The 14094-nt window shown below is 45.4% G+C and overlaps 2 protein-coding genes across 2 annotated transcripts; both read left to right on the forward strand.

The window, feature by feature from the left end:
- The first annotated feature begins 19 nt into the window (after window positions 1-19).
- ADAP2 (ArfGAP with dual PH domains 2) lies at window positions 20-6726 on the forward strand. Its single transcript, XM_021537988.3, has 10 exons — window positions 20-194; window positions 1149-1279; window positions 1942-2033; window positions 2156-2241; window positions 2579-2688; window positions 3339-3485; window positions 4172-4255; window positions 4664-4726; window positions 5734-5811; window positions 6375-6726. The coding sequence occupies exons 1-10, from the start codon at window positions 104-106 to the stop codon at window positions 6582-6584; spliced, it is 1092 nt and encodes a 363-aa protein (XP_021393663.3). The 5' UTR covers window positions 20-103; the 3' UTR covers window positions 6585-6726.
- Window positions 6727-7987: 1261 nt separating this feature from the next.
- Window positions 7988-13909, forward strand: RNF135 (ring finger protein 135). The gene is made up of 6 exons (XM_021537973.2): window positions 7988-8448; window positions 9182-9268; window positions 9813-9983; window positions 11162-11321; window positions 11761-11862; window positions 12659-13909. The coding sequence occupies exons 1-6, from the start codon at window positions 8104-8106 to the stop codon at window positions 13192-13194; spliced, it is 1401 nt and encodes a 466-aa protein (XP_021393648.2). The 5' UTR covers window positions 7988-8103; the 3' UTR covers window positions 13195-13909.
- The last annotated feature ends 185 nt before the right edge of the window (window positions 13910-14094 follow it).

The following is a 14094-nucleotide window of genomic DNA, read 5'->3' on the forward strand; positions in this document are numbered from 1 at the left end:
GCAGGAGGAGGGACGGGGCGTCCCGGGCGCCGGGGCCGCTCCGGTTCCTCATTTCCCGGCTGGGCCGAGCCTCCCGCAGACTCCGCGCCGGGCACCCGGGGCGATGGACTACGACCGCAACAAGGCGCTGCTGCTGGAGCTGCAGAGGGCGGCCGGGACCGGCAACGACCGCTGCGCCGACTGCGGGGAGCCAGGTGAGGCGGCCCCGCCGGGCAGCGGCCCCGCCGGCCAGCGGCCCCGCCGGGCAGCGGCCCCGCCGGGCAGCGGCCCCGCCGGCCACCGGCCCCGCCGGCCAGCGGCCCCGCCGGGCAGCGCCCCGGCCCCGCTCCCGAGCGGACAGCGGCCGGGAGGAGGGACCGGCCGTGCGCCGCCGCTCCGCGACGCGGCTCTCGGCGAGCGACCTCAGCACCGAGCGCTTCCCCGGGTTATGCGTGGACAGCGCATGAGGATGCAGGGGGAAGGAGGATGCGTGGGGTGGGTTTTCAGCTCGGGCAGTGTCTCTGCGCAAGGGGCAGAGAAAAGCGTGGAAAACCCGGCGGAGCCCCCGCGCTGGTGCCAGTGCCCGTTCGGGTGGGTCAGGCGGGAGCCAACAGGAGCTGGAGAAGGCGTCAAGTTGCTTCTGTTTAGCGTGATAGGGAGAAGTGGGCGATGGCGCAATCCAAGGAAATGGTCTTGCCAGAACGCTCAATGCCCATACGGATGCACCTCTCAAAGCTGCTTCAGGGGATGTAGCAGCAGGCAAGAGCAGGTGCCTTTGCGGGCAGCGGACAGAGTCCTCGCTGTGGGTGGCTGTACTCTGCTGTACTCTCAATAGTGCTCAGCACTTGGCACTTTCCTTCCACTATTAATTCAGCAGCAGCAACTTTTCACGCAGAACTATGAGCTTTTCCATCACCACTTGCCTGCCTGCACAGTCACCTTAATTTTAAAGCAAATAGGCAGTTAAAGAATATACAAATGCAGGGGCCACATAATTCACTAGGGAAAGCAGGTATTGTTCCCCTCAACACAGTGAAGTGACAGTGGGGTGGGATTTGAGGTATCTACTAGGTGTGAAGCCTAGGCTGTGCATCAGATGTGGGTTTTTACCTTTGCTAGTGGCTGTGTTTTTTCATGTGTATTAATTGATTCTTTGTGTTTTTATCTAGATCCAGAGTGGGCTTCTTACAAACTTGGAATATTTATTTGTTTGAATTGTTCTGGAATTCATCGCAATCTCCCTGAAATCAGCAGAGTCAAATCCCTTCGGCTTGACTTCTGGGAGAGCAGTTTAATAGAGGTACAGAGGAAAAAGCAGTAATTCTCCACATTTCCTAACCATATGTGCCATGTAATTCTTGTGCCACCCAGCAAGGACAGTGCAATAGAGCCACACAGAGCCAAGCAACTGCATGGGTAACTTCAGGGGTTTTTTATGACCTGCTCAATCAAATTACACTGATAGGTCACTGATAGGCGACCATGTTCCTGATGGTTTGTGGTGTGTATTTTTAGATACACAGTAACTTCTCCCCGAGGCTTAGAAATCCACAAATATTTCCCAGTAGTTTATTCAATTAAGAAAGCAACACACTCTTCTTAAATATTGGTTCAGCCTCTCATCATTCCGTTGAATTGTGTTATTAATGCAATCACAGTTAATATCTGGGAGATGAAGGAATGGGGAGATCATAAATAAATTTCCTCCTAATTTTCTTTTGTTCTTTTCATCAAGAACCACAGTTTGTATTCCTTCACACATGGTTCAGAACTGTAAATACTGAAAAAGGTGCGTTCTCCTAAAACCAGCCAACTATAATGCCAAAGAGAATTTATAAATTTATCTAAATACACACTGAGTGTTATGGCAAGACTCAGCAAAAAGTGCAGTCTCATTCTGTATTCATGACATGCTGTTGATTTGTAGTTGCACACCTAACTGTAATTTATTTTGTATTTCAGTTTATGAGGAATCACGGGAATCTCTGGGCCAAAGCTAAATATGAGGCAAAGGTCCCACCATACTATTACATCCCCAAGTCCCATGACTGCCTGTAAGTTGATGGTCTATTCACTGCTGCAGACCTTTACATTTGCTTCCTTTTCAGGTCTCCCTAGCTGGCTGCTGACACTATAGTAGAGACAGATCAGCTTTATCTATGTTTTCCTCTTCCAGGGTTTTAAGACAGCAGTGGATTAGAGCTAAATATGAGCGTGGGGAATTTCTTGACACTGGAGTCTGCCATGATCTCTGTTCTGCAGGTAAAAGGTTTGTCAGGGAGGTCTCAGCCTCAAGGCCAACAGCACAGTGTTCTGTTGGCAGCTTTGAAGATCTCTAAGGTTGGCTTGTCACATTTGAACTGCTGGATGTGTAGTCACTTCTTTGAGTTTAGCTTTGAGAAGAAACTCCTAAGAAAAGGCACTTACACAAGTGCAAGGGTATATTCAGATCTTACAGTTCTCTATTTCTTCCACTTGTTTTTTCATGAGGGAAAAATTCTCAGATGGAGAAGAGGCTTGAAACTGTGCCACATCACCCTCAGCTAAATAATCCTGCCCTTGTGCCACCCTTCTCTGACACTTCTTGTCTGGTTTGCAGGCAGCCGTGAAGGATGCCTCTGGAAGCTTGGGAAGGGACACAGACAGTTCCAGAAGAGGCAATTTCTCCTGTCAGCAAGGGAAGGTGTGATGAAGTACTACAGCAAAGAAGTGAGTTCTTCAGCCAGAACCAGCCATAGGTAGCAAGTCAACACCCACCCTCAGACCTTGCTCTCTGTGGACAAAAGCCAGTACAAGTAGCTTTATTTCTAGTTTTGTGGCCAGCCTGTGCTTAGAGGAGTGCACATGTTTCTCCCTTAACAAGTATGGTATATTGGGAAATTTTGCATTTAGTTCTTTTTCTCATCCCTTATCTCAACCCTGCAGCCTCCTTTTGCTTAGTGAACAAAGGAAATGGGTACTGGCAGTTGAATAGCAAGACAAAGAAGAGATCTGCTGGCAGTTGTTGCCTCTAACATTAACCAAATATCCTCTCATCAGCTCCTGCAGCAGGGTTCTCAACACAACTCCTTTCTGTGAGAGATTGTAGCTAACTGTTCTCTAACTCAGAGACTGAGATAAACCTATCCCTTGCAATGCAGACCCAGCCCTCTTTAGCAGTCACCCAGCATTTGTGAAGGAATCTTTGTAAGTGGTTTTATGTTACAAGTAGTCAAGGCTTTATGATTTGGGTATATCCAATATTCAGATATTTTAGGATGTCTGCTTTCTCTTCAGTAGGGATCTAGGTCTCATACAGCTGGTCTGTCCTGCAACATTCCCTGAGAGCACTTTAATACAGTGATGCTTTTCATTCACAGTCCAAAGGTCCAAAAGCCATTATCAGCGTTGAGACTCTGAATGCCATGTTCCAGGTGGAGAAAACAGGACACAGCCATGGGTTGCAGATCACATACATCACAGATGGTCAAACAAGGAACCTTTTTGTCTATCACGAAAGTGGAAAGGTGAATATAATGGAGATTGGGAGTAAGCAAGATGCTTAGATGTCGGATCTATATTTTGGAAGTTACTGTGTCTGCAAGATCTGGTTTTACTTGGTATCACTAAAACTTGTAGAATATAGGAAATTGCAGAATTTGATAACTGTAGCATCTTGCTCCTTTTCTGTTGGGGCATATGTTCAAGTTCACCTTTAGGACAGTTTTAAGTGGTGCATGGATGTAAATCCCTGTAAGGTAACTGCCTTGTGGTTTTACACAATTTCATGGTTAAATTCTTGACACGCATAGAGAATATTGTTTTACATTATTTCCAAGCCAGTAATGATAATTTTTTAAAGTATCTCTATAGATGTTGTTAAGATTTCTGTTTCTTCCTTCAACAGAGTTCTTGTCTCCTTCCAGGTACAGAGGTTTTTAAACACCTGAATCAACTGAAAAAGCCTGTGTGTACAGACTAGGGTGCTTGTCCATGCTGAGAATGTCTTGGACCTCCTCCCAGGAGGGGCATTCTTAAATTATTTTCAAGGGTCAATGTTTTTCAGATGTCTGGGACAAATCACTGACTCTCTCTGCCCCGTGAGGAGAAAGTACCCCTTTACAAAGAGGTGACCAGGAAGGAGAAGGGCATTTTGGAGAAGCAGTACTCTTACTCTTGTTGATCTTCATGTTTGTGTTTGCTGTTTTCCCAGGAGATTGTTGACTGGTTCAATGCTATTCGGGCAGCACGTTACCATTATCTCAGAACAAGCTTCCCAAATGTCCCTGAGCCTGAGGTGAGAACTGAACAGGGCCTGAAGCTGTCTAGCCAAATATAGCATGGGAAAACATTTTCTCAGTTCTTCTGACAGAGTCAGATGTTTAAAAAGTAGCACTTGGGTCCAGGGAATGGACAGAAGAGGTAGAAGGAAAGGCCATACTGAATAACATGCAAAAACTCGGTCAGCATTTAAGGCCTTAAAGTCTCTATGTCATTCTTATACAGTGTAATCTGTCAAAAATGTTATGTTCCTTCTTACTTCAGACTTCCCTTTACCAAGCAGACAAAAAAATCCCAGACCTCAAAAGCCACAATTGATGGTGATTAACTTTCACAAAAACGGAGCAGAAATGCAGTCTTGAATGAGACAGCCTATCCTGGTTTCAGTTGGGACACAGACTTTCTTGTGCTTGTGTTCTCCTAGCTCATACCCAGGATCACAAGAAATTTCGTCATAGAAGGATATATGGAGAAAACAGGACCAAAAGTAAGTGCATACTTGGTGTTACACAAACAGGATCATTCCAAATAGAAAATATTTGGTAGTTCAATGATCCTGACTTGTAAATTATTTGCTCAGTGACTCTCTGCTTCCTGAGTTGATAAAAGACACCATATTAAAATATATCATGTTCTTTGGGACCGTGTTTTATTTTGTGTGGAAAATAAGATCATGAAGAATCCTTGAAGAGTAAGCAGGGTGGATTACCTGTCAATGGACATGCGAAGTGCTGTTACACAAAACCACATGGATTGTTGTATCTGCTAACTGCAGCTCCTGCCACAGCAGAACATGATGTGCTGCCCCTCCCACACTTCTCTGTTTCACTTAGAGTCGGTTCCACTTAAGTCACATCTACTTAGAGCAGCAAAGTGTTATTTGAGCAAATTTCTCTACAGTGAAGCCAATAGTTTGGTTTGTTGTATTGTGGGAAGTGTTTGGGCCAATCCTCTTGGAACAGAAGAGCAGCAGAACTGCTGGAGGAGGAGATAAAAGATCTGAGGCCCAACTTGTGCCAGTGTTCCAACACCTCTTCTGCAGCTACTTGCACAGAGCATGAAAGATTTTGTGTTTATCTTCTGAGGCCTAAATTCTGCTTAAACTGAGTTGAGTCCTAGAAGAGGCCTCTTCAGTTCAGCCTGGAGCAATTAATAGCTCAGGAAGGGTCAGGTAAGTGTAGCTGATGGAATTAGCACCTGATAAAAAATAACTAGTATTGTACACCCAAAATTCCAGGGACAACCTCCCTGATCAGATTGCTGCAATTGATTGCTTACTTCCCTGCCCAGAGGATTGTCATATCTCATCTATATTTTGAGCCCAGGGAGAAGAGAGAGCTGAGGGCTGCACACAACAGTTCTTTTATAAGTTGTAGGGATGAAGGAAACTGAACTCCAGCTTCAAGTCACTTAAGTGGTCCTGGGATTTGAATAGACCAAAGTCCACTTTGAGATTTGGGTCTTTAAATATTAATTTCTACCATTTCCTTGCAGCAGAAGGAGGCCTTTAAGGTACGCTGGTTCTGCTTGGATTCCCAGGAAAGGAACCTGCTATACTTTAAAAATCCACTGGTAAGAGGAGTATTCTTTGTTCCACAGCCCCTTCGTGGGAAGCAGGTGGGGAGAAAGGGTCTGTTCTCATCCACCTTTTCCAGTGGCTGTGCCAGACTGGAGCAGGCCCAGCCTCAAGAGCCCATCTCCCTTGCCAAAGGATGTCTCTGCAGTTGAGCTGGTTGGGAGCTCTGGCCTGTACAGTGGCTGTGAGAAAGATCTTCTGAAAGTAACTGCTACTGCCTGTGGTGTTCATGCCCCCTCTCCCCCAGCCCTAGAGCCTCTGTGTCTGTAACCTTAGCCAAGATGAGCCCCATCCTGCCTCCTAGTACTGCTTTAGCCATGGGAATGTCCTTCCCTGCCCCTTCTGAGCACCCACCAACCAGTGGGGCCCTGCCTTCACCTCTTAAGAATGCCTGTGAGTGCAAAATACCCCTTTGTGTGTTCCCTGCTGGTGTCACCAGTCCGTGTCATCGGTTCCCCTCTGTGCATCCCCAGATCCTGTTCCATGTCGAAGAACAGAGCAGTGTCTGCTGGAGCTACACTGTCTGCTGGCTAATGGCTGTCTGCTTCCTTCTTTCCAGGATGCATTTGCACAGGGCCAGGTTTTCATCGGAAGGAGGGATCAGGGATATGAAGTACGAGATGATTTGCCCCAGAAAGTCTGGATGAAGAAGAAAAAGCCAGTGATCACTTTGGTCACACCAGTGAGAGAGTTTGTGTTTATCTGTGAGAATGACAAGAAGCAGAGGGAATGGATGGATGCCTTGAACGGAGTCATCACCCAACCCTGATGTCCACAGGGAGGAGCAGGCAGGCAGCTGCATTCCACCTAGCTGCAGCTTTTGGCCACACAAGGACAGGGCTGTTTTCAACAGAGTGGGATGAATGTTTCTTACAGCACTACATTTCTGGCACAATAAAAAACCAAGCCAAGTTTAAGTTGTAGAGGATACTGTAATGGGATCACTCCTGTAATGAAATCACACAGACTCTTCTAGCTCCTTGCTTTCAACAGTCTCTACTGTTTGGTGTTTATGTGACTGGCAAATCCAACATCTAATGATTTTTTTCCAAAGCACAACTCCACATGGTGCCCCAGTGAATACATTGAGAGTAAAGGATGAACATGCATTGATCTGCCTCACCCAGGAACAGATGGAGCTTAATGAGCTTGATTATACTGAACGTTGAAAGGCAAAAACAAGTTTTAAAAGTATTTCTTCAGTGACTTGCTTGCAAATGCTCCATGAATGAGGACTGGTGTTCGGTGTTGGAGGGGAGCCTTCTCATCAGGTACCACTGTGTGCAGGAACTGATGGAGATTGCACTGGCTGACACAGAGCACTGAGTGTTCCATGCCTCAAGACAAAGTCTAAGATCTGGTTCTACCAAGCAGCAAGTCATTCACACATTTAATTCTTCTTTACAGATAGCCTCATTTTGCAAATCAAGAGGAAGTCTTGCAGACCAAGTTTCTGGTGAGGCTTCCACCTTCTGCTGACAATTGCCAGCTGGTCTTGAGATACTGTAAATAGTTCTTTTTTTGCAGAAATGAGAAGTGCCAATATTTGCAGGAATTAGTGACACTAATCCTTCTTTCTCTCCACCCCCACTCGCCCAGTAGTGCAAAGCAATTGAGGTGGTTCATTATTCTGCCTTTCTCAGCTAGCTCATCATCCAGCTCTGAGCAATGTGCAGCAGTTTTTTGTGTTGATATGCTCCCATGAACTTCCTGTGTTCCAGGCTGTGTCCCCACACAACCCCGTTCATTCTAGCTGACATGGTGGTTCAGCAATTTCTATTAAACAGCCTAATCCTGCAGCTCCTGAAATCAACAGAGAGCAGCTTTTGACTTGTATGATGAACAATGCCGGTCTTCATTGTTAATTGTTATTTTGAGATTACCTGAGTAGCTGGGGATGACCTCAGAAGGGTTTGGTCCCCCCAGTAGCCTGGACTTCAGTCAGACAAGGTCTGCACTGTGCTGTGCCGTGGCACTGTTCTTCCGGCTGGGTCAGCAGACTGCCCATGTCAGCAACTTTCACTATTACAAAATCGGGAAAGTCACGGAGGAAATGAAATTGTGCAGATAACGGGGACTTTTTTTGGACAGTCAACGAAAGTGAAGGCCAGGCCCTTGAGAGTTGTGCGTCAAAGTCCATTTCCACCCGCACTCCAAACCGTGCGACCAAGGCACGTGAAAGGAGCGGGGCAGAGCAGAGCAGGGCGGGCAGAGCCGGGGCGCTCTCGGCAGCGGAGGAGGGGCCCGGGGAAATCGGAACTGCGCGGCCGCCGCGCTCCGGGCGGGCCATGGGCGCCGTCATCGAGCTCGAGAGGCTGCAGCGCGTCCTGGAGCTGCACTGCTCCTGCTGCCTGCAGCTCTTCGCGGAGCCCGTGCGGCTCACGGGCTGCGGCCACAGCTTCTGCCGGGGCTGCATCCTCCGGTACTGCGCGGGGCGGCGCCGCGCCGCCTGCCCGCTCTGCCGCTGCGCCTTCGAGCCGCAGCACCTGCGGCCCAACCGCGAGCTGGCCGCGCTGCTCGGCCTCATCCCGCGGGAGCTGAGGGACACCTTGGAAGCGCAGGAGGAGCCGCGAGCCTATGGAGCTGCTGCCTGCAACGACCTGAGCTCGGCGGGGCGGGGACGTGGGGAGAAGGTACGGCCGGAGGCAGCCCGGGGCTCCCCGACACCCGGGAGCTTCACCGCCCGACATCCTGGGGCTGCTCCGCGACACCCCGGGGGCATTCCGAGTTCGCATCCCCCGGCTCCCGGGGACTCCTGCCCGCGACATTCTGGGACAGCCCGGGTTTCCGTCCCATGGCACAGAACTCATGGAGCAGATGGGTTCGGCTGACAGTGCTGGGGCTCCTTGGTGGTGTCTGACACAATTAGGAGAGCTAATACCTGTACGCGTTCAGCTGATGCACAATAGTAGTAAGTGACTTCTTTTGTGCTGGGTGTTACTTACTGCATCAACATTGCGTTGGAGACTGCTGAAAGGACACGACAGTGCTACAGCTCCACCCAGCTTTATGGCGCGAAATGGGAAAGGTTCATGATCTATATCTCTGCTTAAAACGACTCCCAGAGGAGGAGATGAGAAAAACGTGTTGACCTTAATTGTTTTAGCACATATATATCTTTTTCAGTCAAGCTAAGAGCATATTAAAGCTCACAGTTACAGCTGAACATATAAGTAATTGGTGACTGTTGATGTTGACTTAATTGTGATTATCCTAGTCAGAATTGTGTCTTTCAGACGATTCCTCAAACATCGATTGCTTAACTAATGTAAGTCATGTAGGGAATTTTTATTGTCCTGCAGCTTAGCCTAGTCATGCTTTCTCTGAGGTTTTTATAGATAAATAGTTCCATGTGTCACTTTAAAGGAGGAAGAGATATGGGAGAGCTCCAAGCAACAAGAAATAACTGCAGAGACCATCCACCTGTTGAGGAAAGATCTCAACAGAACAAAGGTACACACTGTACATTCATCACCTACAGTAATTTTCTCTTTCCACTGTTATGGGCTGAAGATGTTGACTGCAGGGTTGCCTTCCAGCTCACAGCTGGAATCCATCCGCCTTTTTGTTTCCTTCTTTTCTGTCATAATCCTGTTTTTGCTGATGAGAATGAATATATGCCATCAGCTGCATTATTTGTGTCTTGGCTGGCACAAAAGCCACTGGAGTTGTGCATTGTTGCATTTTTCTGTTTCTCCCAGGAGTAGCCTGAATTATTCTGGTACACTTAGATGCAAATTACAAATAATAATAAGAGGGAATATTGAACTTTCTGAGTTGTCAAGCAGAGTCCACTGGCCATAAAATAGTCACGATCCAAATGCCCCAAATCTCATTGTATGTAATGCAGGATAGTATCAAATATATTTCATTCCTTTGAATAAAGTTTTTTGGTCTGCAGGGGTCACTCAAAGAGCACATTAGATGGGACAGTAATTATCATATTTCGTGCATCTTTCCTAACCACACAATGAACTCCATATTTTCTGTCTTTCAGGAATATACATCTCAGATCAAATGCCAGATTACTAAAGATTTCTGTTGCATGAAGGAATATGTTGAAAGACAGGAGAGAAACACACTGATGTTCATTGAACAACAGCAAAAAGCTGCTCAACAGAAAATTGAAGAGACTATTCACCAGCTCACAGACATCAAAGCCCAAACTGTAAGTGATGAAGTGCAGAATATGAGTAGAAACTCAGGCTCACTGGGATAGCTGAATACGTACAGAGCACCTTTGAGGTCCTCACTGCACCATTCTCATAGAGACAATGGTGCCAGTCCATGGACATTGCTGTCAGCAGGGAGAGTTTGGAGTGAGAAATTCAGAGGGGAAAAAAGTACTGAAAGAGGCACAGGCTGGGAATAGAATTCAGAACTAGATTTTTTCCAAGGATATTGGTGAGCTGGAATGAAGTGGGAGTGCAGTGCTGAAAGCCAGTACTCAGTCAAATCTGAAGTCAAGATCTTTCATTATCTTTTTATTTTCCACACAGTTATGCAAGTTTAAAAACTCATAGAGTTATTAAATATTTTGTAACCGTTTTCTTGAGGAAAACACATCAAGGACCTCAAAAGATGAAGTTAAAGTACTTCAGATTGTGTAGAGCCTATTTGGATGTTGAAAACAACAGTGCCAAGTGATGCAAGTTAACCAGCAGGAATTTGGAGTGGGGCTTACTGGGTGGGGCAGTGCCATGAGACAGAATTGAACTTCCAGGATCCAGGAACAGGTGCCTGCATTGGAATTCACCTGATCCAGGGTCCCGTTACAGGCAGTGAGGACAAATGGGGACTTTCAATGTTATCTGGCCTACTTGAAATATCCACCTGCAAAGGAGATTAATCCAGCCTCCAAAAGGCTGTCCTCCTACAGACTATACACACAGACTAACAGAGCAAGTTCAGATCTAGATTTCAACAATTGCTAAATTTAGGCAAACTAAGTTACCCATTCCTCACGCTAATACATTTTCAAACTTTTGATTTCGGTTCTAGAAAAAGAAGGAAGTTTAAAAAAGAGTAGCTTTGTGTATTTGTAAGAACACTTAAGGAGATTGTAATATATATATAAAAGAAAAATTCATTGCATTCTTGATTTTCTTGGGGAAAACACAGTCTTTTTATTATTTTTAATAAGAATATCCGTTGCTATTTTCTGTGAGATTTCAGGTTGGTTTGCTGAGGTAGCTGTCCTATAAAGGAAACTTTTGATAAAAAGAGTAAGATTCTTGGAGAGATCACTGCGTGTTTTCCAGTCAGGCTTTATATTGTAATCTGATCTGAGAGATTAAATAACTGCTGCTGTTTACATATTTCTCTTGATCCTTTTGTCATTATTAGAGAGACTTATGTGAGAGGCAGATGCACGAAGGCTCACCTTTGACAATAAATAAAATTACACTTGATGAAAAGCTTAATGTTGTCAAAAGTGCTGTAGAAGATCTTAAGAGAAAGTTGGAAATTTTACTATTGGAGAATTATGCTCAGCAACTCCCACCAGGTGAGTTTCCCTTATTTTTGAAATCTTTTTCTTAAAGGCAGTGGATCAAGCAAATAGAGTAAAAAATTACTTTGTTCTTATGTAATTCATGTGCAAATAAAACAGGAAACACGATACTCAGCAAAAAAACTGAAGAACACTGTAAAACTTTTTATGGCAGAAACTGCTTTATCTGTATAGAATGATCCAATTGCTTTACCCATCTCACTCTTCTGACAGTTCCCTTCTGACCACCAGCAAAGAGTGTTTTGTTAATTTTAGGTAAAAATGTTTGCCTGCATGTTCTTTGTAATTTATACAATCAGAAAAGGCAGCTCCTTGTTTTGCACTTGAATAAATGTCTGGGTTTATTTAAGGTGTACTTTCCTTTAGAAGCTTAAATACTTCCTGTGTGCATTTGGAAGAAATGCCTTAACATGTCACTTATTTTTGTATTTAGTGCAGCCTCCAGACTTCTACCAGGAGCCAAGTGTCAGCTCATCACCTCCAGAGCCTGCAGCTGAAAGTCCTGAACCAACCATTTCCAGCCACTTTTCTCAGTGTAAGTATCCAAGCCAGCAGGACTCTTAACAACATCCAGGTGACCCTGAGACTGGATTTGCTGAAGAAAACTGTCCTTGCCAACATCAGCAGGCAACGTGGTTGTTTACTGAAGCATGGAAACACAATGGAGTTGTCGTGAATGAATCAGTTACTGACACATAATGTAACATTGAACCTGACTGTGGATGTAGGATAAAAAAAGAGATAAGAAACCTGTTTTGTGTAAGCTGTGTGGTAGCTTGTGCTGGCTGTGGAGTCGAGCTGGTGTACAGGCAGTTACTGCACCTCCCTGATCTTTGCTGTTAAGCTCTAATTATTCCAGTTGTTGCTTGAATTCTGTATCATTTTGACAAATATTTTTGCTATCAACATCCTCTACTACAGCTGTAGCTTAACACAGAAAACAAATGTTTTTGCTGATAAAATATGTAAGAACTTGTCCTAGTGAACATATGACTGTGAGCTTTATGAAGGTAAGCATCCCATTTATTATTGACAAAAAGGTAATTTTTTTAAAAAAGACTGTGGCTAGGAATAAAATCCATCTTTTAGGGTGCAGGGTACTTTAACCTTTCCACTGGAGTGCATATGAGTCCGTTATGGATATTTACACAGTTGTGCCTGTTAAAGGTTTCTGTATGCCCAGGATGCAGTTGATAGTGCTTGGTTAAGGATTTTTGGACTTTGATTCAGGTTTATGGTTTGATCATTGGGCTTAATTTCTCTTTTGGAGCGGGGATACAGCTGCCTTCTTGTTGCCTGCATGTGAGAATATTTTCCTTTCTGTCTTCCAGGGGCAGATGATGTGACTTTTGATCCCACAAGAGTACACGAGCGTTTGGCACTCACAGCCCAGAACAGGAGAGTGATGGTTTCCAGCCATCCCACCAGTTACCAACCATCCCCCAAAAGATTCAGCATCAGCCAAGTCATGTGTTCACAGGGCTTCTCTACTGGGTGCCACTACTGGGAAGTGATTACCAAGGACAGTGATGGATGGGCTGTTGGAGTTGCTCATGACATGATTGGTAAAAGGGACAAATTGGGAAGAACCGAGCATTCCTGGTGTATAGAATGGCTGGGTCCTAAAAAACAGCTATCAGTGTGGCATAAGGATCAAGAAACATTATTACACAAGGACAAACCACTGAAGGTTGGGGTTTTCCTGGAGCTAGAGAAGAAGACTGTGTCATTTTACTCTATCGCTGACAAAGAAATTCTTCTGCACACCTTTGAAATCAATACCTCAAATCCTCTCTACCCTGCTTTCTGGCTGTACACTCTAGAAAGGAATGGATCTTTAACTATAAGTCAGCCAAACAGGAGATAAAGCCTGCTGGGAACAGGGACACTTTTGCCAATGACTGCAGAGTTTCTATAAAAGCCTCAGTGTTTAGCACAGGAGTGTACCAAGGAATGAATGCATAACAACTCAGGCTTTCCTGGGAATCAGCAACTGGTACTTCTGTCTACTCTGCTTCTCCTCACACTGTGCTCTGGTCTAACAATACTTCATAAAAGCAATTCCAGCCTATGCTAAAGGCAGTAACCACCCCCTGTGGGAGCCAGGTGGGTTTCTCAAGCAGCTTTAAGTACTCCCAGGATATTCCTAGGAAAGAATGTACTTAGGAAGCTCTAATGTTGGGGATAGCCTTTCTCATTGACCTCATATTTTCTACATTGATATAAAAAATACAGGAGAACAGACGATGCTGTTACTTTCTGTCAAGTGAATTTTCTTTAGACAGATCTGATTGATCAAGGAATGCTCAGAGGGTAAGAATTTTACTGATCTTGGGTATGAAAATCTTTCCCTCTAGGGTAGGCACTAACTAGGAAATAGGCTTTGGATTTGAGGACCTGACACTTCAAGGAGGTGTGCCAGAAGAACATAATTTCACTGGAACCATATTTTAGTCTCGCCTTGGCCAAAGGGTTGTCAGTCCTGGTGCTGGTGTGACCATGGGCATGCTTGTAGATGCAGATGCTCAGGTGTGTTTGTTTATACCAGCTAATAAATTGTGGTCACTTTAGCGCCTTTCAAAGGGCCTGCAAACAGGACTTTGTCGTGGGAAGGACCATCTGGTCTTGCCAGCAAACCTGAGACAAAGCAGGATGTTCTCAGTTGCCTGTGGGGGGTGGAGGGACCAGAGCTGAAGTCCCAGAAAACCTACAGAGAACTTGATTTTTGGGAGATCCACTGCTTCATGCATGCAAACTGAAAACAGCA

Source organism: Lonchura striata, chromosome 19 (genome assembly GCF_046129695.1).
Source record: "Lonchura striata isolate bLonStr1 chromosome 19, bLonStr1.mat, whole genome shotgun sequence".
NCBI lineage: Eukaryota > Metazoa > Chordata > Aves > Passeriformes > Estrildidae > Lonchura > Lonchura striata.

Bases quoted from the DNA above. Each gene is read 5' to 3' on its own strand.
- RNF135 (XM_021537973.2), top strand. From the start codon at position 8,104: ATGGGCGCCGTCATCGAGCTCGAGAGGCTGCAGCGCGTCCTGGAGCTG. The intron at 9,269-9,812 runs GTACACACTGTA...TCTGTCTTTCAG, and splicing joins AAGATCTCAACAGAACAAAG to GAATATACATCTCAGATCAA. The intron at 11,863-12,658 runs GTAAGTATCCAA...TCTGTCTTCCAG, and splicing joins TTCCAGCCACTTTTCTCAGT to GGGCAGATGATGTGACTTTT.
- ADAP2 (XM_021537988.3), top strand. From the start codon at position 104: ATGGACTACGACCGCAACAAGGCGCTGCTGCTGGAGCTGCAGAGGGCG. The intron at 1,280-1,941 runs GTACAGAGGAAA...TTTGTATTTCAG, and splicing joins GGGAGAGCAGTTTAATAGAG to TTTATGAGGAATCACGGGAA. The intron at 5,812-6,374 runs GTAAGAGGAGTA...CCTTCTTTCCAG, and splicing joins TATACTTTAAAAATCCACTG to GATGCATTTGCACAGGGCCA.